This window comes from Crocodylus siamensis, chromosome 15, assembly GCF_052110815.1.
Source record: "Crocodylus siamensis isolate JL-2025a chromosome 15, ASM5211081v1, whole genome shotgun sequence".
In the NCBI taxonomy this organism is placed as follows: domain Eukaryota; kingdom Metazoa; phylum Chordata; order Crocodylia; family Crocodylidae; genus Crocodylus; species Crocodylus siamensis.
Window position 1 is genome coordinate 13,306,417 of NC_143409.1, and position 18,497 is coordinate 13,324,913.

The 18,497-nt window shown below is 45.6% G+C and overlaps 1 protein-coding gene across 1 annotated transcript in view; it reads left to right on the forward strand.

Moving 5' to 3' along the window:
- AGBL1 (AGBL carboxypeptidase 1) overlaps positions 1-3,731 on the forward strand; it is a 411,668-nt gene extending 407,937 nt beyond the window's left edge. Inside the window, exon 23 of the mRNA XM_090028682.1 lies at positions 2,188-3,731. Coding sequence (XP_089884808.1) covers positions 2,188-2,497 — 310 coding nt within the window. The 3' untranslated portion in view covers positions 2,498-3,731. The remainder of the gene's footprint in view (positions 1-2,187) is intronic.
- Positions 3,732-18,497: the final 14,766 nt, after the last annotated feature.

Genomic DNA, 18,497 nt, shown 5'->3' on the forward strand with positions numbered 1-18,497 from the left:
ATCTCCCTTACTTGACCCTCTATGTCCATTAGGTTGCCTTCACCATCCTTTAGCTCTCTGAAGGCTCATTGTCCCTTCTTTCTTGTCCTGCTTCGCTGATGAGGAAGGGAATAAGCATTTTGGATTTCTTCCTGCATCTTGCTTCCCTTGACCTTCCCCTGTCCTCTCCTCTGTGACCTGTAGTTGTACTCAGTCATATCCTATCATTACTTTGTAGATGGTTGACTTACATCTCTACAGAGCAAGCAGTGGAGTCAGACTCTCTTTTCTAAATTATAAGTGGTTGAGTCAGCCTTGGTGGTGCCTAAGTCTCTTCCCCAAACTGTAGGTGACTGGATTTCAGAGCATCTGAGTGCTGTTCTAATAGTAGATACATCTTTTTAGATGTATCTTTAATTTTTAGGTCATCATAGAACAACAGCCAAGATTAAAATTAAAGGGGGCTGGTTTCCCATGAATTTTGCTCTTTCTCAAACACTTGCCATGGTAGCCTGGGTAATTTGGGCCATTTCTGTGCACTCCAAAAAAATCATCAAGCTCAGTGGTCAGACTGTGCAGAAAGCTGGGCTAGCTTTTAAAATACGTGCTACAAAAATTCTCCTGTTTTTGCTATTTTCTTTCCACATCTCACACTCATTTTCACTTGTGAGCTCCTTCCTGACCCAGATTTCTGGGCAGGCTGAAGTGAAGCCAAAAACTATAAAACTGCATAATTATGCATTTATTTAATTAAAGCTACACAGACCTCTTCAGCTTGCAGAAAGTCCCTTATAGCACAGCTCTGAATTATCAAAGAAGGAGTGAGCAGATCGTCGTTGGCTCTTGTTTGCATAGCAGCCCATACACAGTTAAGCCCTAGAAGCTCAAATCACAGGAAAACCAGTAAAGAGAAGAGAGCTCAATACACCCAAGAGCAACACCCCACACCTGTATGTTCTCAAACCTCAGATGCTGGCACTTCTGTGAAACAGCAGAGAGCTGGGAGATTATTCTAGCTGCTGACATGTAAATGAGGAGACCACACATTAAAACTGTGAATACTCCATCTGCTAAACCATTCATTCCCCCCCAACCTAGAACAAATTACAAGTGCTGACTCCAGGATGGAAGGTTGTTATTCCATCCCTCATCCCTCTAAAGCAAAACGCACCCCTGCCCAGAATCAGATTGAAAACAATGACCTAGAGATGAAAGGCCATGTCCCAGACCCTCTGGACTTGATCTGGACTAAAATCATTGACTTCAAGATGAAGGACCATTTTGTGTTTTCTGGTTCCCATGAGCCATCCAGTCCTCTTACCGGGTTAGGAGACAGGTTGGAACTCATAGGCTAGGTGGGAAAGGCTTCCTCTTCCACAGAGGCATCTGGTCTGGTGGTTACAATTATTATATAAATATTACTTGAGGATAATTTAATACAAAACATACTGAAATGAGCATGTGGGCATAGGGTGACAGTGATTGTTCTTGAACACAAGTGGGTGAGTGAATCTAAAGGGCTCGTGAGAGTTCATGTAACATGTGCCTTCAGAAAGTCAAAAAACAGTGTAGGTGACACCAGCTCAGATTCTCCTAGACCTACCTCTGAGTTTGGCCCTGTCTCATCAGGACTTGTTACAAAGGGGTATTGATACTTCTGAACTGGCAACCTTTCTTACCCTCAGGGTCACTATGGTTGATGCCTCTAGAGACTCCGCTTCCTGTTTCCTCATCCTTATGTTAATAACACTGAATTCACACCCAAACACTGTATGAAGATGCCAAAAGTGCTATAAGCCATGGCGGGTTAATGCTATGGTCTCATGCTAAATACAGAACTAACATGATGCAAGTGATGGTTAAACTAGTAACCTCCTCATTACCTAATAGCCTGTCTTCCCTATGTGATATCATGAGTTCCTTAATCTTGTAAGTTCCTCCAGGCAAGGATCAAGTTGTCCATCTGTAAGGCACCGGGCATGCATGTCTAAGGCATAATAACAATTAATATTGTGCCCATTTGGTGAAGCGGATAAATAGCATTTGCCTCGTTGCACAGGTGAGGAAGTTGCTTCCCAATGTTATACTGCACCTCACTGGCAGAGCTGGGAGTATAACCCAGGACTCCTTAACCCACGTTCCTCGCTCTAATCAATATGCAAAACCAGGTCCCCTTGTTGATCTTCTACCTCTCTTGTGATTCTTCAGCAGAAGAAGAAGCAGCAGCAACCTGGAGACCGACGACGAACCTCATTGTGGGGAAGAAATAGATTACAATACTGACAGCTGTTCAGATGTGGAAGGGGACTTCTCTGACCTAGACGAAGAGATCCAGGAGGGCTCCCCCAGGGCAGAAGGGGAGACAGAAGAGGAGGGGACCAGCGAGGGACAGGCATGCAGTTCCAAGGTTCTCAAAGGGCTTTGCATTTCCAGCCAGCCAGCGAGCAATAAAAAAGCTCTTCCTCTGCCCTCAGCATCCCTCAGAGTCTACACCGGGTTTGAGAGCAGCCCCGCATGAGTGGAGCTTTGATTTCCTGAGCAATAAGCAAATGGGTCATTGCTCACTTTTCCTGTTTGCCAGTTTCAGCTTCGTCCCCAGATGCGCTGCCCCAGTTATGCATGGAAAACGGACTTTACGTTTGTGTAAAATAGAGATTTCCTATCTTGTGTGTACAAGGGGGAGTGAGGAGTCACTTGCCCAGATGGTGCAGTCTAGGGACCTATGCCATTCTCATACACGGTTCCCAGTGCAATTATGTTCTCTGGTTTATTTCTCCATGGCTTAGTACAGACCATAATGATGGTTCTTCGGTCACAGTGGAGAAGAAGCAAGAAGCCCACCTATCGCAGTTTCTCCCATTTCTATGAAGTAACAGTTGTGGCCCCAAATATCTCAGAATAGCTTTTTTATTCCATGGGATTTTTGCCAATATATTGTTTTGTTTTATTTCTGAAAAGTGATATTATGTGTCTGAATGTATAAAGCCCTGATCCAAGGTTTATAAATTATTCTAATGGTCAGTATTTGCAAAGCTTCCCCGTGTATGACCATACATAACCCATCCCACGATTATAAAGGGACATAGTAGCCATTATGATAAATCTGGCATTGTGGCATTGACTTCAATGGGAATATTTTTGATTTACATCAGGTAGCTCAGTAACTTATGAGTCAAGCCATTAGTCCATTTCTTCTCCAAATGATCAGATGGGGAAGCAAGAACTGCTGATGTTCATCTAGTCAACATCTCAGATATATATTTCAGGGTTCTTCAGTGGTCATGAAAGCATCATAGGCTCATATGTTGCTGGAAAATCACCCAAATTCTATCGTTAAATAAAAAAAATTGATCTGGTGTTCACAGACTCAGTCAAATTGCTGCATTTTTATACCAATAGATGTGTATGAAGTATTTGTCCCAAAGAGGGCGTATCTACAAGCGCACATTTTCTGTGCAGTAACCAAAATTACTGTGCTGTACGGGCACTATCTGCATGTGCATGTCCATCCTACACAGTGATTATGGTGACTTACACAAACTTGAATGTAAATTTGATACCTACATGGTGCAGGTATCAAATTTACGCCTGTTTAGTTACTACGCAGTAATGCAAGGCAGTCCACACACAGCATTAATGCACTTTAATGCCTGCACATATAGAGGCCAGCCTATTCCCACTTACTGTGCCGTAAATTCAAGCTGGTGTAAATGCATGTGTAGACACACCCGGAGTATAACGGAGGTGACACCTTTTTTTGCAAGACATTTTTCAAACGCAGAGATTACAGGTATCAGGGAGAGTCCAGTTAATATTCAAGACCTTTTTTATATTCAGGATTCTGCTGGTGGAAGTGCTGTGGTGGAGCATACCAGAGAGAGGGCCAGAGAGAAGCCAGGAGGGGATCCTTAGCATTTTAGCCAGGAGCTCGGCGCTGTGTATCACTGGTGGCAAAACCTAAATGCAAAACCTACACGCTGATTTAGTGAAGTTGTATTTTCCAGTAGGTATTCAGTATTCCTATTGCAATAGCACCTCAGAGTTACAGTCATGAAGAAGGGCACCTTGTGCCTACATGGCAAAAACCAGCAAATAATGACAATAAATGAAGAGTCATTGGAGTGGAAGGGGCTGAAAAGTGGGTCCCCTTTCCATCGATGAGTTCCATGTCTGGGTCAAAACAGTCTCTTTCAGTCCCAAGAACAGGAATGACCCGAGTTGCCTACACACGCAGATTTTACATGGAAAATCATTTATTACAGAAGAAGTCAGAACATGGCGGTGACTTTCTAATCCTAGCTCTTTGCTGTGCATTAGAATTCACTAGGCACCCCAGTGCCCGGGGCTTTGTGGAGAAGAGGATTGACATTTTTTTCCCTGTGTCACGGAAACATTTAAAATATAAAATAATAATAAGGAGAAAATCTGTAACAGTACAACGGCACCACAGGCAATGAATGTGCAGTGCTTGCCCTCGCTAATGTTTCCCAGGTCACTGTTAGAGCTGGAAGCCCCCTCATGGTGTAAGGTGCAGGATGTGTGGTGGCATTTATAATATATTATCCTTCCTGTCAAGCAGCTTCATTTAATAGCAGCCAAATAAATGCCAAGAAGGAGCAGAAAACTCCTGTGCAAGCTTCCTCCTCTTAAAAATGAAATGCAGTAAATTAGCCAAGGCAAAACTATCCAAGAATCAGAATGATACTTTGCAACTCTCTGGCACTTTTATTCAAAGGTTTCCAGGCTATAAATGACAATTTGGCAATTAGACTTCACCTCCCATGTGAGATAACCAGACATTGTGATGAAGCTATCAGTGTGCAAGTGGGTTTCTCCTTCCAGTTGTTTGACTTTGGTCATATATGTACATCTCCATCTAAATCTAGCCAGCAGTTCCTAATGTGGAATACCCAACATCAAATTTTCCTTGGTGAATATTTAAAAAATCCAAATGTATCTTTTCCCCCCTCTATAATAACAAATCCAGTAAGAAATGAACAACAAAAAACAAATTTAAACCTTACAAGGACAACCATTTAAAAAACATAATATGGACATAATACGTTATGTCACTTCTGGGTAGCTAGGAAGCTGCTAACGAGCCTTCAGTGTCACTGATGTTCCTTGTTTCTTGAGTCTGTTGACAGCAAGGTGAAACCATCTTCTCTGGAGCCTCCAGATGGATCCAGCAATGCACTTGTGTCACTGCGTCCTCCCAAGTGGCACTCAGGGCAGGACGCGTGCCTCTCTTTTACACCAGGAGCCAGAGCTCACGCAGGACTCATCAGTCAGTGTTTGCAATAGGGCAGTCTGCTTCAGTCTGCCAGATCCTGCCCATTTCAGTCCACCGGATCTTGCCCATCTTCACAGAGAGTTCCCTCCAAATCATCCCCCCCGGGTGTCTCGGGTACACCCAACATCATTGCCTGCCGCACTATAGCCCCACTGACCTTCTCAAGGTGGATGCACTCTGAAAAATTTATTTCGATGGTACAAGGAGGCTGACATTAGTTTTGCTCTAACTCTCATGGGCAACCACCACAGTAAAGGTGGGGCAGGATAGACTGCAGTGCTGCTTAGCCACCCCACTATATACCCAGATTCCCTGGCATGCATGGGGGACTTATGTGGAAGTCCAGACCATCACATCTGGCACTGGCATTCTCGCTCAGCGGCCCTTCGCAGTCACTTCTACCCCATGTCTCAGATGCTGCCTTGCTAGCACCAGTGGAGGTTCTCCTTACACACAAGTGTCACAAATGCGTTGTGGCATGAAGCTCTGAGACCAACCCCTTCTGATGGACACGCAATCTGTAACTCAGCTGTTTTGAGTCTGGGGCTAATAACACCAACATTATGGGTTTAGTCCCTTTATGGGCCAAGAGAATAATGTGTAGCAGAACAAGAGCTAATAATTCGTAGGCTGTTAGCAGTATGATTGTACCTCTGCCTAGTAACGTAATCTGTATGTTGTCTGTAAAGAAACTTTACTGTGCAGACTGAGACTGTTTTATAGTCCAGTGCTGAGTGGCTTTCTTCCAGGTGACCTGGACGTGTACCTGCTCAGTGGAAGCTTCCTGTTTGGATTCAGACTGGAAGTTCAGCTCCTTCCTGTCCTGCTGATGTTCCAGCATCCGGGTTTCTTAAGTAGCAGCCGGCATACAACAGCTCTCCAAGTCTCAATCTCTTTTTTTTGCTGCTGCTCAAAAGACAGCAGCTTGGGTCCTCAGAAGATGAGCTTCTTAGACAGAGCTAATTCATTAGGTATGATGTCTGCTATCTCTGTACAGATGTCCTGTTCTGCTTGCTTCGGTGTGCTGCTTGTTGCACATAATATTGAATTCTGATAAAAGGCTGGCTCACAGGAATGGACACAAAGGAGGTAAAACAGGTGTTCACATTTCAATAGTTTGTATAAGGTTGCTTCAAAGCTTATTAATAAAAAAAAAGATATACAAGTACGGCCAACTTCCACATCCAACACTCACTCATATGCATGACAAAGCATGCACTTAGAAGCACTCATACTGTGCTTTGCACTCTTTGCAGTACAAACACATATTATAATGCCTGCATCCTACGGGATCTTCAAAATTCAGCCGTACTACGGCACCACTCCACAGTACAGCACAGGGCTGGCACGGCACACACCAATCAGCAGAGACTGCATCATATAGGAACACCACAGTACATAGTCTTGTACTGCAGCATCGGGGCATGTCAATGGGCACGTTTCCAGTGAAAGGGGAAAATCCTAGATAACCACCCTTGCTGTAGGTTGAATTTTCAGCAGGGTCTTGATAAACTGACATTCATCACTTATGAAGCAAACCTCAAGGGCTGGAGTCATCCTTGAAGTAGCTCCATTTAAATGAATTGATTTATCTTAGGGATAAACTTATCTCTGTGGGCAAACATCTGGCCTCAGTTATATTTATGAATTCTGCGCTGATGCCATTGACTTCAGTGGAGTTGTCCATGTGGAAACAAGGGCAGAGCATGACTCAGTACATGGGCACAGGTCTAGATATTTAGAAGCAGCTTCCCATGTGGAGGACACAATTACTTTGCCGCTGCACAGGGTGTCAGCTCTGAACACCTGGCACAGCAGCTCAGCTCAGAGATGCAGCTCAGTCTTATTCGTGGCACCTGCAAAATCCTGGGTCCAGACAGAAAGCTGGGTTGAGGCTTCTTAGTCTCCTGCCCATGTTCGTGCTGAGCCGTTGGGCAGAAATTGGTTAGAAACCTGTACCAGAGGATGGGCAGGAAATGAGGTGAGAATGAAACGTAGCAAAAGTGGGCATTGGCAGGAAGGCATGCCAGAGAGCACAGCATGTTGCGCTGGGGGCAGGGAGGTGGCTAATAAGCAGGGAATGCCTCCAAAACCCCTTTCTGAAAGCACTGCTCTCTTTCTTTCCAGCGTGCTGGCTTTTGGCTTCTGCGGGGAAGCTGTCATGCTCCTTCCCAACTTAGGCCCCTAGAGGTCAGGCGAGGGCCTCGGTTGCAGCGCAGCCCGGGCTCTCCCGTTATTAACATTCTCCCTGAGTCATGGTAATTAAGCAAAACTAGGCTCCGCACAGAGGAACGGAAATGCATTGACTTTAATAAAACAGAGTGTAAAACAACTTTAGATTAACTCCAGCCTTGTTTATTCTGGCGCACTTGTCATTCTGGTTTGGTCTTTCCCCAGTGAATGGGCCCATTGTCCCCAGCACCCCGGCACGTCAGCCCGCTTTAGCCCGCTGAACAGCAGCAGAGAGGCCAGTGCCTTTTCTTGCCACGACTGGCAGATACCAAGAATTTTAAAACAACCGCTAATAAAAGGGACGGAGGTGGGTTGCGGGGGGATCTCCCGGCTCTCCCTCAGTCCTCATTCCTCAAGACTCAGCAAAGCTGTCAGATCAAGACACAAGCCAAATATTTCCATAACTGCTACAAGAGCGGGATTGCGGAAGGTGACCAGATTGCCCCATTTCGAAGCTCCTTTTTTTGTATCCCTGCCAGGAGTGTATTAACTTCTTCTCCTAATTCCTTTTGTCTCCCTGGAGTCTCTTAGCCCCTTTCAATAGCTCCCTCCCTCGCCTTACATGAGGCGGTCAGGCGAGGCTGCATTGAGCGGTCCTCACACTGGGCCCTCTGTTTCCTCGGGTGCTGCCTGCTAAGACGTGGTGACGTTTTCCTGTCTGAAATGCTCTGCTGGGTGCTTTGCCAGCACCTGGCAAAATAATATTTAAGAATAAAAGAAAGACAAAAATAGCCACTGAAGCCAGGGCGAAAAATAAATAATTAAACAATAAAAATAAAAGGAATCAAGAAAGCAAGCTAGGAGGGACCAAAATCTAATTACTTTTATCTGCAGTTTATGATGGGGCTGTCGGGCGGCTCCATGCCCTGGTTTTACAGCACTCTGGAAAATAACAATTATAATAATAATAATGAAACGGAGGCGGAAAAAAACCCAAAACCTCATCCTAATGTTTTTGGAGAGGCAGATGAGCTGGAAGCAGATCAGAGAGAGGGAGAAGGCTGCTGCTCCTGTCCCCCACTGCCTTCTCCGTGGCAGGCTCGGAGTTTTTTCATTCCCGTGCCTGCTCTGTGTGTTGAACAGGCCCCTGTTCAGGCTACCTGGAGAGAAAGGAAGGCCTGGTGGTTCGAGTGCTAATCAGATGTGTTATGACACCCAGGATCCAGTCCCTGCTCAGTCACAGACTTCCCATCAGACCCTGGGCCTGTCACTTAACCTCAGTGCCTTGTCTGGAAAAGAAGGATAATAGTAGTGGTTTCTTCCTTTGCACCTGAATCTGCCAAGGAGTTAGAGGTGCTGTGGGGATGAGAGGGGCTGTGATAAACATCTGCATTTTCTCACCTGTACTACAGGGATGTTTGTTATTTCCAGGTACATGCCATGAATTAATGTCTCATGGAAAGCGTGGGTTGCCAGTATGTGAGACGCAGCATGGCTGTTGCCTTAGGCACATATCAACCATAAGCTAGTTCAGTAGCACTCAGGGGTGGGGTTTACTGACCGTGATGTTTGGTTTAGGTGTAGTTTTTTTTTTTTCTTTTTATAGCAAAGGGTAATTCTTTAAAGCACTTCCCTGCCGAGCCATTTCAAGGCCCTGGCCTAAGGCCCTGGCCTCTCCTGACACCTGGTCCTTCACCAGGGAAGCCAATAGACATTTTAAAACTGTTTAGCGGTTTTAAAAGCAAGCAGGATCCAGCAGAGCTCAGGTGGATGCTCATAGCAGGAAAGCTGCTACAAGGCTTGAAGAACCAGAAATGCTCTGCGAGTAATGCAGGGGGAAATGGGGAAGAGAGGAATGTGAGGGATTGAAGCCAGGGTAAGGGGAAAGGGACAAGGTCAGCATTGGAAGAGAGGAGGGAGAGGAGATTGTGGGTAAAGGCAGGGGACACAAAGGGTCCTCTTGTTCCTTGTCCCATGAAGGGACAGAAGGAGAAAGGACAGGCCTCTTTCCCCTTGAGACCAGTGTGAGATTAACACTATCAAGAGGCAACCTAGTACTCCCTGCTCAATAAAAGGCAGCTGCATCAGTGCCCATACTGTCATAGTGCATGCTCAGCGTGGTAGTTTGTGAATGTTTTTTGTGACGGCTAAGCCTGTATCATCTCTGGGCTTAGCTTCCCCCTCTGGGGATTCACATTCCCAGACAGGTTCTGGAAGGCCCATGATACTGCATTGTTGATGCAGCAGCTCCTGGCTACTCTCTTGCTTTTTCTTTGCTTAGCTTCTTTTTTATTGCAGTTAAAAGAGCAAAAGGAAAAAAAAAAGACTGAAAAAAAAATTCTGAGCACCTTGCCAGCAGCCGGACAATACCTCGAGTCTACTAGTAGGCTGTCTGCTCTGCTGTTTTGTTACCCAGGACTCCATTAGCATCATCTGACCAGGCCCCATTCAGGGGCAGTGAGAGGGAAAAAATGTCTAGCTATAAATAGTGTTCACTGCCTAGAGCAAGTAGGTGAGTTGTGGTCAGAAACTTTCTGCCTGGAGCACAGTGATGCTGCTGTACCCAAAAGGCTCTGGGGACTGATGGTGCAGGAGTCAGAGGCGGTAGGGTAAAGGCTGAGGGTGCAGGAGTCAGAGGCGGTAGGGTAAAGGCTGAAGGTAAAGGCCCAGACAGAGACAGACAAGAAGCTAGAAATGAACATGTGGTTGCAAAGATAGTGTCGATAAAGTAGCTTTGGCTTTATTGGCCGGGGGTGGTCTGTTGTGACGGAGATGGCAGTCATTTGACAAAGAACGGGAAGACCATTCTAGGTCACACTTCCCAGCCTAGCAAATTGAGGTTTAAACTAAGTTTGAAGGTTGTCAGTGACAAATATCCACAAGTGAGTAAAATATATAGATTTCAAAGGGCTGGAGGCATAGGAAATTGGAAGAGTTATAGAAGATATAAGGGAGGAAAACCAAATCTTACAGGGATATGAGCCGTCCATTCATCCAGGAGACAAGCAAGGAAGTGTTTTTAGTGTCAGTACATAAACCATACTATGATTTAATCGGCACCACAGAAATGCAATGAGGTCAATCAAAGGACTAAGAATCTTGGTATAGAAAATTTCATCACATTGAAGACGGACAGGCAGGTGAAAAGGCGCAGAGGTCTGCGCTATATGTCAAGAATGCGCACATTTGCTCTGAAGTTCAGGAAGACCAGGTGAATGTCCCTGGGTGGTCCCTGGGTGATGAAGAGGAAGTGAGCAATACCATCCCCATCACATGGAATAATAGATGACACTTTTTTCAGCAACTAAAAGAAGCATCCAAAATAGCTGGTGGTTATGGAGCTCTTTACTTACCTGGATATCTGTTGGAAAAGCAATGCATCAAGACACAGCCAGTCCAAGAAATTTTTGGAGTAGATTTGCAATAATTCTTTGTTTCAGAAGGTGGAAGAAGTTACTAAGGTACCAGCTTCTTTAGATTTCCTAACTAATAGGGAGGAACTGGGTGAAAATCTAAAGGCAGAAGGTAATTTGGGTGAAAGTAATCGTGAAATGAGAGCTCACAATTCTAAGGAAAGGAAGAAGTGAGAACTGCAGAATAAGGACAATGGATTTCAACAAACTCAGGGAAACTTCAAAAAAAGCAGACTTCAACAAACTCAGGGAATCGGCAAGCTGGGTCTCTTAGGAAGTAATTCTAAGAGAAAAAGGAGTGTGGGAGAGCTGGTGGTTACTGTATGAGACTATGTTAAAGGCACATCAGCACACTATCCCTATGCAGAGAAAGATAGGAGCCATAGTAAGGACAATATGGCTGCATCAGGAACTCTTTCATGACCTGAAAATTGGAAAGAAAAGGAATTGTACAAGAAGTAGAAATGAGGACACATGACTAAGGACAAGTATAAAGCAACAGCGCAAGCATGTAGAGATAAAATCAGAAAGGCTGAAGCACAAAATGAGTTACAACTAGCAGGGGATATAAAAGGAAACAAGAAAAGGTTCTATAAATACATTAGAAGTAAGAGGAAGACAAAGAAAGGTACACATCCATTACTTAATGGAGAAAGAAAGCAAATAGCAGATGACAGAAATATTAGATGCTTCACCAAATGCTCAGTTGTGAGTGTATCTTTAACATGCTTAATGAGAACAGGGGTCTGAAAGCCTAAGGCATTGTAAATTTGCACCTTACAAGGTGCAAATCTATCCCGCCTTCTTCTTGACTTCAGACTAACAAAGCTAACTATATTCTCATGGGAAGCCTAAGTAAGAGTAAGAAAAGAATAGGTTAAAGAACATTTTGATCAGTTAGATGTATTCAAGTCAGCAGGGCCTGATAAATTTTGCTTTAGAGTGCTTAGGGAACTAGCCAAAGTAATCTTGCGGCCCTTAGTGATTGACGTTAAGAATTCATGGAGGACAGGGAGGTCACAGGTGACTGGAGAAGAGGAAACATATTACCTAGCTCTGAAAATGGAAAAAGGGTACCTGGGGAATCACTGGTACAGACTTTGATCCCTGGAAAAATGCTAGAACAATTATTAATCAATCAATTCATAGGCATCGTGAGGATGACAAGGTGATAAAAAATAACCACCATGGATCTGTCTAGAGCAAATTGCATCAAGCTATCCTATTGTCTTTTTTGACAAGAGGATTGGCCTTGTAGATACGGGGGGGAATGGTTAATTTGAAATATCTTTTATTTAGCTAGGCTTTTGACAATATCCTACATGACAGGCTCATAAGCAAAATACAGAAATATGGTTTACGTAAAGTTGGGAGTAAAGCTGGTTGAAAAACTTCATACAATGAGTAGTTAGCAATACTTCGCCGTCACACTGAGAGACCTTTTCAAGTGGGGCTCTACAGTGGTCTGTCCTCAGCCTGGTCCTGTCAATTAAGCTCTTGTATGCTGGAACAGAGAGTACAGTTATAACATTGTGTTATAATGCCTCCGTGGGAGTGGTTTCACTCAACTTTGAAACACGAGACTAGAATATGGTCCAAAATTAGCAAGACAAAAGTCAACAAAGATGCATGCAGAGTACTACAGAATAGCAGTGAAGTATCGGTAACGCAGAAAAGGATTTGGGGATTATAAACAACTGAATACAAATCAACAATACTGTTGAAAAAATGGTAACATTCATTTTAGGATGTAAATAACCAGAGTGTCAGATGCCAGACAGTGGAGGTAATTCTTTATCATTCTTGACATTCATAAACTGAAGTATTGTGGCCAGTCTTGGGCACCACGTTCGAAATGGAGCATAGATAAACTGACTTTGGGGGTCAATTTTTAAATGCCAAAAAAAAAAAGAAGAAACATTTATTTAACAGAAATTCACATTTTCTATTAAAAATGGAAAAGTGTCTTGACTCCCATCTGACTCCAGCAGCCTTTTCTGCCTAAGTGCTGGGGGGCTGGACCCAATGATCTGTAAGGTCCCTTCCGGCCCCTAACAACTATGCAACTATGATAGAAACTTTTTCAGCTCTCCCTTTAACAACTCTGCCAGTGCTTCTCAGTTCTGACATATGGGTGTCTCTGCTGTATCTGTCCTGGGCCCCCACACAGCCAAGCTAATATATCTCCTTCCTCATTTACAGAGCATCCTGCTCTTCTGCTCTGGGTTTTTGACCCATGGCTCTCCCACTGGATTTCATATTCTGGCTTGTCTTGAATGTCTCCAGGGAAGAGGGTGCCAAGAAGATTACGTTTTCTGGTGATTTTTTTGTGAGGTGCCCAGAAATCACACTTAGAGCAAGGACAAGACCAGCAACTGCATCTCCAGTGATGCCTGTACATAAGGTCAAAGCCAGGAGCTTCTAATCAGAGAGGCCGGCCTGCCTCCCCTCAGTTGTAAGGGCTACTTTGTACTTTCCAGCTTTACTGGTGCGGAGAGAAATTTTTGAACTGTTGAAGCCATATAGCCTTGTATCGTTGGCATGTGAGCACCGGCAGCAGCACGCTGCTGAACAAAATAACAAGAGGGAAAGAGCTGTGGAATGAAACAAGAATTTAAATAATAGGGTTCTCAGCTCAGTGCAAGAAGCTTTAGCTGTTATTTCCAGAGACGGTTGAGTCATATTTGAGAATAATGGATTTGGTACATTTCTTCATGTCAATGGCTGAATAAATTATTTGCTGATTATTTTATTCATGATTCGACCAGCTCTTGTTACTTCCTCTAATGTGTGTGACTAAAGAATATTAGCCAGATTCTGCACCCGCCCTCCAGACTTACGGGAGGTATCTAGCAAGGAATTTACTCTCCAAAAGCCGGGTTTTTTCCCCCTCCCCAACCACATTTACTTTTCAGCAACTGGCATCAGGATTTGACCCATCCCCTTTAAAACAATTCATTTTTTCACCTCGCCAAATAGGAGGAGTGAAGGGGGAATAGATAGAAACTTATTTTGTTCCTCATGACAAACATTTGTCTTCAAAGACTCAGTTGTCATAGAGCAGTAACTGGCTGCCCATCGGAGGGATGTGATAAACATTGCCTAGCAACACTACGCCATTGAAGCGAAGGCTCTCAGCAGGCTCTCTCGCTCCCAGAAAGAGAGAGAAAGAGAGGCAGCGATACACCAAGAAATTCACTCCTATTTGGCCTGGTTAGAAATGACGCTGCTCACAATTGTTGTAGATTCTGGCCGATAAAGTCCTTCCTGTGGACCGAGAGAATGAGTGTAGTTTATAGATAGTGATATCCCCCTGCCTACTCCCCAGGAACGAAGATAGTTTGGATCCATTCACGTAGCAAAGGTTACTGAATTCTCCTAGATTCAGCGACAATGGGCAAACCACACATCGCAGAGGTGCCATTCAGATACATACCTGTAGGCATCAGGAAGGAATTTATTGGCAGTCAGGTAGGTATTTACTTCTGAAATAGCAATTCTTGCCACCGCCGGAGGTAAGATTCTGGGCTAAGCGGGCTAAGAAATTGATCTTGTTCCACACCTATGTCCTTACCAGACTGAGGGATTTTGCCAGATTTCTAGGCACTTTCTAGTCCTGCCCATGAGGAAATGCAAAGTGAAGAAGTCCTGGGGGTGTTCTGCATTTTGCAGCATTTCAGTTATATACTGTTGCAGGGTACTCAGGTGCTTGCTCCTTTAGGGGCAGGAACTGCCTAGGGAGAAGGCCCTAGTGGGCAGGCAGCAACCCCACAAGTGCTGGTTACTGTGGCAGCAGGCTAATGAGGGAATTCGCCTGCACCTGCAGCTGGTTAGCTGACCGGCAGAGGCAGGGCCCTGGGCCCATATAAACCCCAGGGCTGGGACTAGAGGGTTAGTTCTCTGTGAGCAGCCAAAGGGGAAGGAGCTCTCCTAGAGGAAGCTAACCGGAGAGGCTTGACTGCCTGTTCTGCTTCTGGGAGGATTAAGGGGCTCCAGGAGCTCACCAGGTACCCTGGCCTACAAGGCACGTAGTGCTGGGGGGGGCAAGTTTGACTCTCTTAAAGGGATGGAGTGCACCCTGAACTGCTTGTGTTACATTATAGCCTAGGGGCTCATATTTTGGGTGCTGTTTATAAACTGGAGGATTGGGCTAAGGCTATTGGGGAAGGAGGAGGCCTCACTGCGGAGCCCACTACAGTGTGGGGACCCCAGTGCCAGGGGATGTGGTGACTAAAGGGGTTGCAGAGAGCCCACCACCAGTGTGGGCACAGAGACAGGGCTGCAGAGAACCCATTGATTACCGGAGGCCTACCTAGGCTAGGGCCTCAGAGAGACAATGTGTGAATGCCATCTGTGAGGCTTGGGGCATGGTAAAGGGGTGGTTTTGGAGCCATGCATCTAGCACATAAGGCTGAGGGTGTCCCATAAGGCTTCCATTTTGAGCAAAACCTAAAAAAGGGTCTAAGAACACAGGGTTCAGCAGGGTCAATCAGGACCATGTCTAAACACAAACTCAGGGACAGCTTCCCTATATTATAGTTACCAGCAAGGTGTGGCAAGGAAGGAAAGGGTGCCCATTGGGCAAGGTTGGCACGGTCATGGAGCCCTAGGGCCATCACAGCCGTCCCTGGGGACCCCATCCTGTGACACATACACGTACTTTGCCAAGTACATGGTGAGCTTGGTTACTCCTATGCAACACATAGGGCTTTAAACTAAGTTTGTCAGGGGACAGGGAAGCAGAGGATAAGGAGAACCTCAGAGGAGGGCCAAACCAAGGTACTGTGGGTCAGGGTACACAGGATCGGGGCAAAGGGACTTGAGAGTGGGGGTCTAATATAGACCGCCACACCAGGAGGATGAGCTAGACCTGGAATTCTCCAGACAGCTCTCAGAGCCCGTACAGTCGAGAGATATGGTTGTTATGGGTGACCTTAACTACCCTGACATCTGCTGGGAGGAGCAGTCAGCCAAATCTAACCACTCATATAGGTTCTTCTTAACCTGCATACAGGACATCCACCTAATGCAGGAGGTATATGATCCCACTTGGGGAAACACCTTGCTGGGCTTGGTATTAGCTACAGGGGATGACCTGGTGGGGGATTGGCAGGTAACCTAGGGGACAGTGACCATCAATTGACCAAATCCACTATTTGGCAAAGGGTGGGTAAACTAACCAGCAGGGCTGAAGCATTAGACTTCAGAAAAGCTAACTTCAGTGTGCTCAGGAGATTAGTTAGTGATGCGTTAAAGTTCAAGAGCATTGGCGAAATGGGGGTCCAGGAAGGGTGGTCGTTCCTCAAGGGAGTGATCCTATGGGTGCAGAAGGAGACAATCCTATTGCACATAAAAGGGGGCAAAAGGGCCAAAAAGCCCTCTTGGCTGAACAGGGAAGTCCAGGAAAGCCTAAGGGCAAAGAAAGAGCTGTGGAAACAGGGTGTAGCTACCAAGGAGGAGTATACCTCCCTGGCTCACACTTGCCAGGAATCAGTTAGGAAGGCCAAAGCAAGATTAGAACATAAGCTGGTGACAAAAATTCAGGACAACAAAAAGTCCTTCTTCAGGTATATAGGGAACAAAACGAAGGTGCAGGGTAGCCGAGGACCCTACAGGACAAACGAGGGCAATTGGTGACAGAGAGGGGGGCCAAAGCTGAGTTCTTCAATGAGTTCTTTGCATCTGTATTCCTAGACACAGTCCAAGACAAATCTCCCAATTGGATCATAGATAGACACAGGAGGGACACCAGTCCACCAAATGTTAGCATAGACTTAGTGAAGAGACACTTGGAGAGGGTGGATGTGTTCAAATCAGCGGACCCGGGTGAACTTCATCCAAGGGTGCTGAAGGAATTGGCCAGTGTCATAGCAGAGCCGCTAGCATGGCTTTTTGAGCACTCGTGGTGCTCTGGTCAGGTCCCAGAGGACTGGAAAAGGGCCAGTGTGGTCCCCGTTTTCAAGAAGAGGAGGAGGGAGGAACCAGAAAACTATAGGCTAGTTAGTCTCACCTCTATCCTTGGGGAAAACTCTGGAAAAAATCATTAAGGATCACATTTGTGGGAGAAAGAAAATCAGCATTGATTCACTGCAGGTAGATCCTGCCTGACTAACCTTGGTTTTTTTTATGACCAGGTCACAAAATGCTTAGATGTCATCTACCTAGACTTTAAGAAGGCTTTTGATACAGTATCACATTCTGTTACTGTAAATAAACTGACAGGATGTGATGTAAATAATTATATGATCAGGTGGTGGCAAATTAGCTTAGGGACCATGCCCAGAGAGTGGTGGTGGATAGGTCAATATTGACCTGGAAAGATGTGGGCAATGGAGTCCCGCAAGGCTTGGACCTTGGACCAGTGCTATTCAATGTCTTCATCCATGACTTGGATAAGAGCATGGAGAGCATCCTGTGCAAGTTCACAGATGATACCAAATTTTGGGGCAAAGTTAACACACCAGAGTGTAGGGAACAGATCCAGGTTGTTCCAACCTATGCAGATCCATGGGGAGAACAAAATAGGCTGCAGTTCAACAAGGACAAGTGCAAAGTGCTGCACCTGGGCAAAAAGAACCACCAGCACACTTACAGGGTGGGGGGTGACCTTCTCAGCAGCACAGTGGTGGAAAGGGATCTTGGAGACATAGTTGACTACAACATGAACATGAGTCATCAATATGATGACGGGATCAGCAAGGCTAACCACAATTCACCCTGCATTAGCAGATGCATGATGAATAGGTCCAGGGAGGTGATGCTGCCCCTCTGTGTGGCACTGGTCAGACTGCGGTTGAAGTACTGCATACAGTTTTGGGCACTGTACTTCAAGAGGGATGCGGACAACCTTCAGAGGGTCTAGACCAGGGCCACTCTTATGGTCAGAGGCCTGCAGGCAAGGCCCTATGAGGAGAGACTGAGGGACCTAGATCTCTTCAGCCTTTGCAAGAGAAGTCTGAGGGGTGATCTTGTGGCTGCCTATAAATTCATCAGGGGAGGGAAACAAGGAATAGGAGATGCTCTGTTTACTAGGGTACCCCTGGAGTAACTAGGAACAATGGCCACAAATTGACGGAGAGCAGATTTAGGTTGGACATTAGAAGGAAGTTCTTCACAGTAAGGGTTTCTAGAATCTGGAATGGGCGTCCAAGGGAGGTGGTGCTCTCCCCTATCTTGGGGGTCTTCAAGAGGAGGCTGGACAAGCACCTGGCTGGGGTCATCTGACTCCAATGCTCTTTCCTGCCCAGGGCAGGGGGTCAGACTTGATAACCTACTGAGGTCCTTTCCAACCCTAACATCTGTGAATCTATGAAATGCCCATTGCCCTTCTATCCCATTGCCTAGCAAGGTGCTCAAAGATGGTCAAAGACTTCTACTGACTCCTATTGCCCACTTTATCTCCCTGAGTGAAATGGAAAGCAAATCCCAAAGGGGAGGTGGCACAGAACCCAGACTGAAGAGCTGCTGTGTGGCTAGGGAGAGGAGGTGCATTTGCCTCTATCCAGGGATAGGTCATTCCTCTCTGCCTTCACTCCCCCTTAATAACCCTTCTGATCCTAAGGCTCCTTGGGGCAAAGTGTGGTGCTTCTACAGATATGACTGATACCTCCTCACTTTAGCTCTTGGGCAAGGGTTTTATT